This window comes from Cydia pomonella, chromosome 21 (genome assembly GCF_033807575.1).
Source record: "Cydia pomonella isolate Wapato2018A chromosome 21, ilCydPomo1, whole genome shotgun sequence".
Classification (NCBI taxonomy): Eukaryota; Metazoa; Arthropoda; class Insecta; order Lepidoptera; family Tortricidae; genus Cydia; species Cydia pomonella.
In genome coordinates this window covers 14,051,942-14,064,807 of record NC_084723.1, presented here as the reverse complement: position 1 = coordinate 14,064,807, position 12,866 = coordinate 14,051,942, and the positions used below count along the sequence as shown (strand labels likewise).

The window sequence follows — 12,866 nt, the reverse complement described above, 5'->3', positions numbered from 1 at the left end:
TCACTACAGCAAAACTATACATATTAAATACCTTTTTTAGAAAACATTATAATAAGCAACTGACTCTTTGACCTGCATTATCATGACCTCAGTAATCATTAAGATGTTAATTTTATTAGTTATTATACTTCATTTTATTACTATGCACAGATTGCACTGTAATTTCATTCAATATTATATAATTATAAAAAAGTGTCTTGTTTAGGAAGACTTCTATGCGGACTAAGTGATGGAAATCTTAACTATGGGAAGCATATTTACTTACCACTTTCCATGCCTGCACTGACTTATTGGGCCCGTGCTCCCTTAAGGCCTGTGCAGGGCCTCCCATTGCGCCTCGTACCTCTTGGGGTCCTTAGAGGCCCGTCAAATTCCCGGTTGGCGAACCGGGTGTGCTGTGACATGTATTCAACGGCAATCTAATTTGTGCTGCGTTCGAGCGACTGAAAAAAACAGTCACATAAGTTAACGATCAAAGGAACTGGCAAATAGCTATATTTTTCTGCAAATAAATTCTTTTTGTTTGTGTAACTTACATTTTGGATTTTTGGGTGGCATCCTTTCAAAAGTGGTAGCGGCGGTTTGGCCAAACACTTCACAGTAATAACACGCAAACTGCCGATAAAACTTTTCAAGTTGTCAAAATAGCAAACAACGGAACAACATAACGGAAAAGGCTTTAATATTTCCTGAGGAGTAGTGGGCAACATATTTTCATCACTGTGATCACTGTCACACATTTTTATTTAGTATTATTCACGGTTTCACTCACAAAACAAAACTTTATGAGTTTTCAAACTTCAAACAATGACTTCAACGCAGAGGAATACTCGTGGGCGTCCGTTGTAAAAAAAAATGTTTGTGTTTGCCTAACAATCACAGAACAGAGGGCCTACCCGTGAACCACGTTCGACGTGTTGCCTCCCTGTCATACTTACGTACGAATTTATAAGTGCGACAGAGAGGCAACACGTCGAAACGTGGTTCGCGGTAGGCCCTGACGCGTCGCAGCAGCGTGCAGCGTGTTTAAGTAGACCGAAGTATGACAGGACGCCGCGACGGTATTACATTTCGAAACGCCACCGTTGGCAAATTTGCATTGAATTGAGTCTCCTTAAACAAGAAATATTTTATCGAAATATGTGAAGTTCTATTTTCAACATTTTTATAGTAGCGATAAAATTCGGTGGTTTTCCGATTAATATTATTTAGGAACGCACCGTAAATTTTATACTGCGTACTCAACTTGAATTTGCGTACTATTTTTAAGAGGTGCACGTAACGGAACGCAAAACCCATCTGGCAACACTGACTAAGATCTTTCAAAGATATTCTAACGTCAAAGTGACATTGGTCATCCGAATCGTGCAGCTTCTGTCAATTATACCACATACAAACGATATCTAATTGAGAACTTATCTATATCTAAACCAGAACTTAACGATCTCATATCTTTTCCGTATTGCATTTTTCGAATAGGGCCGTATAAAGTCCAAAATCTGCCATACAAACTGCCCTCGCCCGTGCGCCCCCGACCGACGCGCTGCCGAGTCAAGGGCCGACAGGCATTTTCTTTAGTCTTTAAAAAAATACGGCAAAATAACCTAAAATATTGGGTATTTTTGTATAATATCCTCGCAATCGAAGTGAAAAGCAGAGTGTGTCAGGCATAAATCAAGCATCCATTCGACTATATTGGTCCTCGCTGTGCTCGGATTAATTAATTACCTCGAATAAAAATGGATCGCTTTATACCTTTATTGTACAATCTACTTATTCAACGCGCCACACGCACATAGTTCACACGAAATGCTCCGGGGAGCAAATATCGGGGTGTGCTCCAAGGAATTGTTCGGATTAATCCCTGCCGCTTCTTTTCGCCATCGTCCTATGCGACAACATTTAATTAAATATAGGCTAATGTTGGAACGTATTCAAAATAAATTTATTAGGTTTATATATTTAAAATTATACGGAGTATACCCTTTTTATCCTCTAATGTATCCTACATTGTTCGTATTAGGAATGGTAGGATACAATAAACTAGAAGTTAGAAGGGAACTGGGGCTAGCTTCATATATATTTAAGTTGTTACGAGGCAAGTTGTGCAACCCTGGAGTCCTGGCAGAGGTGCGTTTGAAGTTTTGAACGTACCAGATCGGTATGTGTGGCGACGGCGGCAGCCGAGCCGCGCGCTCGAACGCAACTCCTTCGCCAGGCCCCCTTTACGCGCGCAATTCGGACACTTAATCGAGTAGCGATCGAGTTAGATTTGTTTCTTTGTTCTTTGAGCGAATTCACAAGGGCCACGCTGTATGTATTGTGTTACTGTAGTTTGTAATACTTAATCTATTTACTGTATACCTATGTAATTATTTTATTTTGTGTGTCAAATTCCATACTGTCGAATTAGGATATCCTGTAACGATGGTTGTGTGTATGTAATAAATAAATAAAAAATAAATAATAATAATAAATAAATAAAAATTTCCATCCTCACCACTTAGATGGTTGGCACTTGGCAGTCCTCAACTGTGACGCGCTTATTTGTGGTCTCTACTGTAAAAGTATTCCAGTAGAGCTAAGATGGTCGGCTCGTACCTGTCACGTTCTAACAAGTATGTAAGTGCGAAAGTGACGGGCATAGTGACAGGCGACAAAAATGGAACTTTTGGCACTTAGAGCATTTAGCTTACCCTTCTGTCTAAAACCTCGCCCAATGTTCATACTTATTGTATAGACTGACGTTTATTTGCCAAAATTTATCGTGCCCCTCTCCAGAAAAAATCGGCAGACTGAAAATTACAGACATGGCGTCTCCAGTTTTTAAATGCTTTAAGTTTTGGCGCGTTGTTTCATATGCTATTATTGCTGCTAACTGTTCATTCATCCTACAGTTTATGCTCGCTTCGCTTCCTATGCCTGTGTCATTCTCATTAAGAAGGCGAGTTAACGATGATTATATTATATGCAATGTATGAATATTCATAATATATTATGGTAACGGTACGAATCTTATGATATTTAATGGCTCCTCTACATGATGGGCCATCATATTGGCCCACTAAGATGGACCATTATATTGGCCCACTACGATGGGTGTGTAGAGAGAGGTGTCGGAATGGCTTATGGCGCGGTTGGATGGCGGTGGGATGGCCACGGTGTCGGTTTTTTGTACGCACATCAAAGGTATTGCGCCAGCGATGGTGCGTACGCATCTACACGTGGCCCATTCCATAGCGCTCTCAACCATCGCATGGCCATCTCGCTTGTCTAGCGCTGGGCCATCCTGTAGAGCCATAACCTTATGACTGTCAAAGACGTCAACCGACGCACGCAGCTACAGCACAATATCGACCTTCATGCATTCCGACAAGGTTCACAATAACGCGCCGTGCACCATAGACGTGGCGATCGAAGGGTTAAGAGAATTTTTTGAGTATTTTGATATATCACTGATAACCTGTAAATTGTATAATTTCACTTCGCGCGTCAAGAAATGGCCTAAGTGGTGAAGATAGATATGTTGTCGCGTTTAGGGTTTGCAATCCGGATCCAAAATGTATGAAATTATCCGGATTTGGATCTGGATCCGCGGATCTTCCCACATACATTTCGGATCCGTCCTGTAAACCCTAGTCGCGTTAGAACTCGCGCAGCCCAGGACCACGAACGCAATGACGCCTTCGAAGTGTTTAAAGACTGATGTTAAATAATTATTTTACAGGGTGATAAAGTCACATGATTAGTGCCACGTCCATTACAGTGGCGTTTACTATAATAGGCTGTACCGTTTATCAGTACTTTTAGCATATTAGGTAAGCAATCAATTTAAATGATTCCATTAGATGCATATCGATTTCTTGACAATCTAGCTAAGATGACTATTACGATTTATGCAAAATAATGATAGAGGAAACTTTTAATTATAGTGCTTTGTAAATAATATATATAGTCCTCCTCATCGTTTTCGATGACGGCGACCCCAAATAAACACATTATGGACGTTGTCTAGCATGAGCCCTAATGTGGCATACGGTGTAATGTGGTGTGTGTGTGTGTGTGTGTGTGTGTGTGTGTGTGTGGTGTGTGTGTGTGTGTGGTGTGTGTGTGTGTGTGTGTGTGTGTGTGTGTGTGATGGTGTGTGTGTGTGTGTGTGTGTGTGTGTGTGTGTGGTGTGTGTGTGTGTGTGTGTGTGTGTGTGTGTGTGTGTGTGTGTAATGGTGTGGTGTGTGTAATGTGTTGTAAATAATAAATAAATATTATAGGACATTTTTACATAGATTGACTAATTCCCACAGTAAGCTCAAGAAGGCTTGTGTTGTGGGTACTCAGACAACGATATATATATGTAATATAAATACATAGAAAACACCCATGACTCAGGAACAAATATGTGTGCATCACACAAATAAATGCCCTTACCGGGATTCGAACCCAGTCAGGCCAGACCGGTCAACATGAATTATGGAATGTTTCCTGTTTTTAATTTTTAAATATGCAGATAGTCCGTCTAAGCTAAGTTTGCATTGACTAGAATATGCTGGAAGTCCTTAGGGCCGCTGTGCCCCGAGGCCTTTTGGCGCAGACATTAGCTGAGCCACTTTCCCTTTCAATTAGTTTGTAGGCATTATTGTGTACTTTTATTATGTACCTGTTTTTTTTTTTTTTTTTGAAATTTACTACTACCTATTCTATTTATTGACAATAACAATATACATAATGGATATATACAGATGATTACTATAACCTATGTTTAATCTTATTGAATAAACGTCTTTATTATTATTATAATACCACAAAGTGAGGAAGTGTTATTATGAACGTCATATCTATAGAAACACATTAACGATGACATTGCCATACTTTGTTTGCAATGACAAAGCGTGTGCGCCATGCAGAGTTTGTTTGCCGACCAACTCCTAAAAACAAAAAGATACAGATATTTTTTTTATATTAATAAAATATTATGATAAACAACTACATGTGTAAACCATTTTTTTTACGCCACAGACCTACCGTTCACGCATTTAACAACACACTCGTAACTCTTAGAGCGTTTTCACATTATCCGATCCGATAACTAACTAACTAACTAACTGCTTTGGCTCAGCGATCCAAAAAGAATCTTGGCCTCCGAAACGAGAGAACGCCACCTGTCCCGCTCCAGCGCGGTTTCCTGCCATGAATTGGCATTCAGCCGACGCAGGTCCGCCTCCACGACATCACACCAGCGGTACCTGGGGCGCCCGATCGGACGACGGCCGGTTGGTCGCCCCAAGTACGCTTCCTTGACTACGCGATCCTTCCCCATTCTGAGTAGGTGACCGAGCCAGCGAAGTCTGTGGGATTTAGTTACGCCTATGATATTGGGCTCAGCCACCAACTCTTCGATCTCGGCGTTTCCGATCCGATATATAATGTAAAATCGACGGGTCTCGACTCTCGGGATGTACCTATACTTGCAACGGCGTACCGTGCATGCATGCTCCAGCAGCACACTAATACAGCAACACTATCCCTACACATAATTATACGCACACAAACAAAAGTCGGTCCGACAGCTAACGGGAGGGTCCGTTATGTCTGAAATTATCGGGAGAGCCAATCCTATATATATCAGATGTCGGGTGGCCCCTATAGGAAGACAGATGTCATAGAGTGCCCTGGGGCATAAAGGCGTGTTCCCATTTGTCCCCGCCGGGCACAGATGGGAATAGGCGCATATAAATCATCTACAGATGTCCCCGCCTCATGTATGGCGGCGGTCACGTGGGGCGGGGACACATGGGGATACACCCATACAAGCTGCCGGTTTAGGGTTCACATTTTTTTACCAGGCAGATATCTTAAATGAACAAATACAAAAAACATATGTTGTACATTTTACTTCTATCCGGCATCCAATATCGGATGGGATAATGTAAAAACGCTCTTACAGCAAAGAGCAATCTTATAAGATCTACAAGTGGTCAATTAAAAGTTCTTCATAAGTATGGAGATTTTAATTTTAATTGATGTTGTTCATTTACCAGTTGCGTGCGTCTGTGCGTAATGTTTTTCGACTTATGTAAAAAATGACAGGTTAAGGAACTTGGAATTTTCCCGTACGTATTTATTTATAGCTCTAATCGAGTTAAAATATATCTACTATAGGACCTTTAGGTGTTTAACAATAACATTAAGGTTGCTAAGAACGTTTTTTGATTCAGTGAATACGTACTTTAAGAAAGAATCGCTCCGAAAGTAAAAAAAAATGGGAAAACTTATATACTTATTTAGAATAAGTATATAAGTTTTGCCATTAACGATTTTTTTTTCAAAAAAAAATACTGATCTTATTAAAACAACGTACCTAACGTTTGTATGAAATTTATGATAAGGAAGGAAACTAAAAAATGTTTATTATTTATTCACTATTCACTAACAATTGTTGAGTTTAACTAGGGTTGCCCTACGTCCCATATATACGGGTCTGTGACTGTATGTACTCCTCCTCTGGAGTTGCAAGCGTACATAGGCTACGGAGACTGCTTACCATCAGGCGGGCCGTATGCTTGTTTGCCACCGACGTAGTATAAAAAAAAATTAAGTTTCGCGTTCCGTATTTTTACTCGTCCCGTTTTTGCCCCGTAATACACTCTCGCTCTAGAATACGTTTATAAATGGTCACGATCATCTCTGTTTAACCGCATTGTTTCTAAATATGTATTTGCACCGATATCAGGTCTGAATAATTATGGCAGCCCTACGTATAATGATAGATAGATACATTGTGACGTTCTAGATCTAACCTCTGTTGTGAGGAAATTATTCAAATAGATGTTGTGATTCATAATTGTAACAGGTAGTAATTATAACAAGACGTAAAGGAAATCCAATGTCAGCGAAGGCTTTTATGTAAAATAAGAGATGAAGCTATCTAGGAGTTTATAAAAATGTACAATTTTTTAATCGATTTTTCACGAAATTTACATATTAAAAGAACGTAAAATGTGGTTTTAACCTTTTTTCATAATCGGAGCGTTAAAATACAACAATTTATTTTAGATCTTACGATATTGATCATTCGAGAATAATTTTAAATCATTTAATCAGGGACCATAAAAAAATAAATATAAATAAATATTATAGGACATTATTACACAAATTCACTAAGTCCCACAGTAAGCTCAATAAGGCTTGTGTTGGGGGTACTTAGACAACGATATATATAATATATAAATATTGTATAGATAAGATACTTCAATACATAGAAAACACCCATGACTCAGGAACAAATATCTATGCTCATCACACGAATAAATGCCCTTACCAGGATTTAAACCCGGGACCATCGGCGTCATAGGCAGGGTCACTACCCACTAGGCCAGACCGGTCGTCAAAACCATATTAAACCATAATTTTAAAATATCCGCAACGCAGGCTTTGCTACGTGAACACAAAACACAAACTCACGATTAGTACCCGTACCATGAGTCACTGAGTGTCAAAACTGACATATACGCTATTGAGAATGTAATTTACTTTCTATACATCTCGCTCGCACTTATATGCGAGTACGAACGAGATGCATAGAAAGTAAGTTACGTTCTCGATAGCGTATATGTCAATGCCAAACTGGTGGCAGCCACACAGCTACAAGCTTCGTTACAAAACAATACAACGGTAAAATCTTCAACAGGCTTCGACAACTTACCCTAAAATTATACATAAAATAAAATCTACAAGTCAAAACCCTCTAAACTCACATTGCCCCGTCGAATGGCGGTGCTTATTCTTCTTTTTAATTACATATATGATTTGGGTTGGAACAATGCTGCTTTCGAATTGACCAATTCATTACAGAGGGCATACCGCCAACATCGATAAATCGAAAAACATTAAGTACCTCTCTGTCGCTCGAATATGCAAGTGGCAGATAAATATTTTAGATTTTTCAATGTTGGCATTAGATCTTCAACATTTAAACTTTACAAATTCATCACATTTTGATTCACAGGGCAAACAAGATGCACTGCAATTAATGATACATGTATAAAATTACTACTTGTACGTACATAATGGCTCAGTTTCATCGGTCGATGACTCGGGCGATATAAAGCGTCGGTATAACGACTAGTGAAACTCAGAAGTTGATAGTTCGGTCGATATACAGCATGCAGGTGACTCCTCGCAGGCGGTAAGGTGGTATAACGACAAGTGAAACTCATAATGGCATGCGTTTTGGAAATCTTCCGCACCCCGCATACGGGCCCTATCAACAAGGCCGTCTTTATACACGTGAGGGCCTTGGGCACTCAGGAATAGGGAGCCCTAGAGCACTCGAAAACGGGGGCCCTTTTAAAAAAAAAAACGGGGCCGTGAGGTTGGGGGCCCCGGGCACGTGCCCAGAGTGCCCAGTGGGAAAGAGGGGCCTGCCTATCATCCAATGAAAACAGTTCCCCGAATGCGGGCCCAATGGCATGCTTTATGGAAATCTCTCGCAACCCGCATGCGGGGCCTATCGACCAATGAAACCGAGCCATAAAGTCGAATGTCTTTCCAAGGTTGTTTTCTCAAGGCCCAAATAAAACGAGTAAAATTCTCGGCGGCCCTTCCATTACTTATAATTATAACTTAGTATTATCGCAGAGTTTTTTTTCTTTTTAAACAGGCAATGACGTAAATGCCACGCCCCGGATTCTGGGTCTCTATACGGCATGCGCGCAAACGCATTTACTTATCTTATACAGACGGAATTTATTGGGTCGAAGTTCCTTATTGCATGATACTTGGCGGATGAGGACTAGGCGAAAAAAAGTGTACGAGTTTTGAAGTTGTTAAACATGATGTCGTCATATGTGATGAGAAGAGCAGTACCTATGGGTCAACTTCCTTTTTTAACTTCGTTCCAACCGAGTATTTCACGACATTCACGCATTTTTTTAAAATCTGTAAATACCAATCGTCTATAATTATAAAGTTAGGGAATGTCTCTTGCATAGCAGCACGGGATTGGTTAGCTACCCTGCCATCAGTGCCCCATTTAAAAAAATGTAACCTTTACTATAAAGTAGGGTATAATCGTATAGAACCAAAGAGATTAATGTTATGTTGGTACCTATTAAATTCATGTTAGGTACTAATATTCGCATATTACACTAATTTATCTCGTGGATATAGATGCCCAGGCAAATCTGAACGCGCGTATACTGATATTACAATGATTTTAGTTAGTTATCTTGCGTCTCGCCAATACATGTACAGACTAGTATGAGCGAAATACACGATATTTGAATTGCATCACGTTAGCCAACCAACCAACCAACCAACCAACCAACCAACCAACCAACCAACCAACCAACCAACCAACCAACCAACCAACCAACCAACCAACCAACCAACCAACCAACCAACAAACCAACCAACCAACCAACAAACCAACCAACCAACCAACCAACCAATTAACCAACCAACCAACCAACCAACCAACTAACCAACCAACCGACCGACCGAACGACCGACCTACCGACCGACCGACCGACCGACCGGCCGAGCAACCCACCAACCAACCAACCAACCAACCAACCAACCAACCAACCAACCAACCAACCAACCAACCAACCAACCAACCAACCAACCAACCAACCAACCAACCAACCAACCAACCAACCAACCAACTAGGGCTTCCAATCTCGGTATACCGAGATCTCGAAATACCGAGATCCCGCACGATTTTTCACTCCCGCTTACTGCGGGATTAGACATGCGGGATCCGCGGGATTTGCGGGATTGAAAAGTATAACGGGGACACATGCTTTTGCGAGCGCTGTCGCTCGGACACTGACGAGCGAGACGACGGCGGCCGGCGGCGCGGCGCGCGCAACGCACACGGACTACGCATGCGTGAAAACTAACAGCTAAGATGCGTTGCGCGTGGTCGCCCGCCTGGTTAATCGTTCGATTGTTTTTGTTAAGAGAACTTATCTTAATTGATTTCTTATTTAATGTTAGTTTGTTAACTTTTAACCTTTTTTTATCAACAAACGCGGGATCCCTTTATACCGGGATCCCGCACCAGAAAAAAATCTTGGTCCCGCCGATACCGAGATCCCGCAAGGGCATGCGGGATTGGAAGCCCTACAACCAACCAACCAACCAACCAACCAACCAACCAACTAACCAAGCAACCAACCAACCAACCAACCAAAACCACCCAACCAACCAATCAACCAACCAACCAACTTCTCTGTGGCATTAAGTACGCGTTTTGTAACTTTTTGCTTTAGTAACTTTTTTTTTGTACTCTGCAGTAATAGTTATTTAATATACAAGTGCAGCGTGGTCTAACTATAACCTAATCTACATTAAAGATATATGACTTAATCGCTTGTCTAATAAACATGTTGTCTGAGGCTGTACTTTTCCACAGGTTATTTATCGTTCGGTCAAAAGTTATTTTTATCTCGAGTTCACTGACTCCAAATACTTCTTTTTTTAAACACTTTCTTCCTTCTTAAGTCAGGCTGTGTTTAAGGTCAGTTGTAAGTTGGAAACTTTCCAGACATTTTGCTGGACCTTGAGAGCAACCAGTTGCAAACACATCTGAAATTATGACCTGAATGTCCGTTTCTAAAAACCTTCAGAATGCTTAGGGGAGACTGGGGATATTTGATCCTAGGGGAGACTTTGTCCCCTAAATTTAAAAGTTATATTAAATTTAGAATTGATCATAGCAATTTTAACTCTGCTACGTTTTCAAAATACGAAAATTATATCGATTAGTTCCTTTTAGGACAGTTGTTTTTCATTTATTGGCAACTAATTATCTATAAATAAATAAATATTATAGGGACATTCTTACACAAATTCCCAAGTCCCAAGGTAAGCCAAGAAGGCTTGTGTTGTGGGTACTCAGACAACGATATATATATATAATATACAAATACTTAAAAACAGAAAACAAACTTATACACGAATGCCACGAACGACTAATGGAGGTATGTCATAATAACAAGATCACCCTACAATGGATTAAGGGACACAGTGGATCCCGAGGTAACGATGCTGCGGACGAGCTTGCCAGGCAAGGATCAAGTGCGGGGGCGATTGACCCGGAACCGATTCTTCCGATACCGTTTAGCAAGGTACGCTCAATGCTGCTGGCACGTACAGGGAAACTACACACAGAACACTGGCTGAACCAGACTGGATGCACACAGGCCAAAGAAGCCATGCCTGGCATCAACGGAAAGCTAACAAGGGCGCTCCTTCAACTAGGGAAAGTCCGACTGAGTATGGTAACCAGTGTCATAACAGGTCATGGACTATTTAACAAATATCTTTTCATAACAGGTGTCACAGATAGCCCCCTGTGCCGAGGATGCATGGAGACAGAAGAAACAGTTTCTGACGTGGTGCTGGTATGCAGCGAAGTGACTTCATACAGGGCTAAACATCTCGGATCCCCGAGAGACCTCCCCAAGGTTAAGGGTTTGATAGGATTCCTCGAGGAGCCGGGCTGACAGGACTAGCCCACCCCCACATGTCACGCAAAATAGGCGCCAGTCGTCGAGTTGCGGAAAATCGCCTGTATACAATACAATACAATACAATACAATAAAATCAACAATCAAAGGTATCTAAGTAGTCAAAGAACCTAATATACCTAATATTATTACGTCAATATGGAGTTGGAGTAAACACCGACACAATATGGGTAAAACAGACAGCCCCATGTGCAGAGCGTGCATGGAAGAAGAAGAAACAACAAAACATGTTCTCCTAGACTGCAAACAGGTAGAAGTATACAGGAACAAATACCTAGGGACTCCGTGCACACTAGGAGAGGCAATTAGCAACCTGAAAACTTTGCTAGGCTTCGTGGAGGAGCTGGGGTGGTTAGAGTAGTGCTACCTCGTTTCACGCAAAATAGGCACAATGGTTGTCGATTTGCGGAAAATGCCCAGAAGCACTAACTAACTAACAAGAGTTGGAGTCTTCAAACCCGTTAGTGTAAGGCATCGTTTTAAAAATATTTCTCATTTAATAATTTTGAACAAAGTTTCCAAGAAATACGTATTTAAAATTTAAGTTTTTTTTATGTAACTTATTGTTAAACCAATACTTAATGAGTCATCTTATGACGACTATTGAGTAAATCTTACGAGACCTGTTTGCGTGTACCTTGGACCTTCGCAAAAACGTTTCATACATTTTCATGTTACATAAGTTTACAGCGAGTTAGTAGCAGCATATTAAATTCATTTCAAGATTCTTATTAGAATATACAATTTAAAATTCAAGAGGTCTATTCGAATTTAAACAACTTATTTTGATTTGTTATGTAAATAATCCGAACTTGATACTATTTTCTCAGTATATCTTACACGCCACACCACACAAATAAATTTTGATGTGTTTAAGTTGAGTTTTAAATCGTCGAATAAGCCTTAAACATCAAGGTAATGAGTAAAAAAGCAATGAGAATAAATCAACACCCATTTCTTCTTAACTAGCACTGCTTAAAAATGATAGTTTCAACTTAAACGTCAAACAATAGTAAGTAATTAATAAACAGAATCAGGCCGCGTGGTTGAGGCAATGAAAAAACCCAGCGAATTAAAACGTTGCCCAAACGGCTTGCGTCACTGTTGGCACACTGGCCGCTTGCCTTCGCCAGTTGAAAAAAAACTCAGCATAGACAGTCGGCGAAGAAACGCGCGCGAATACGGACGTGAGCTGGCCGTCAAATCGAACGCGCGAAAATTATTCGAATTTTAAATTTAAATAAAATAGTGCTGTGCTCAGTGTTGTGTTGTGTGTGTGTTTATGATACAAGGAAGCTGACAGCATAATGCTTATAACGTGAGTTTTGGAATAGA

The 12,866-nt window shown here is 40.5% G+C and overlaps 1 protein-coding gene across 2 annotated transcripts in view; it reads left to right on the top strand.

The window, feature by feature from the left end:
* LOC133529704 (ABC transporter G family member 23) overlaps positions 1-12,866 on the top strand; it is a 149,809-nt gene that overhangs the window by 49,488 nt on the left and 87,455 nt on the right. The window contains exon 1 of one of the 2 annotated variants that reach the window (XM_061867493.1): positions 12,676-12,849. The exons of the other annotated variant lie outside the window; for it this stretch is intronic. Coding sequence (XP_061723477.1) covers positions 12,839-12,849 — 11 coding nt within the window. The 5' untranslated portion in view covers positions 12,676-12,838. Of the gene's footprint in view, positions 1-12,675; positions 12,850-12,866 lie in introns of those variants that run through there. 2 annotated transcript variants of the gene reach the window in all.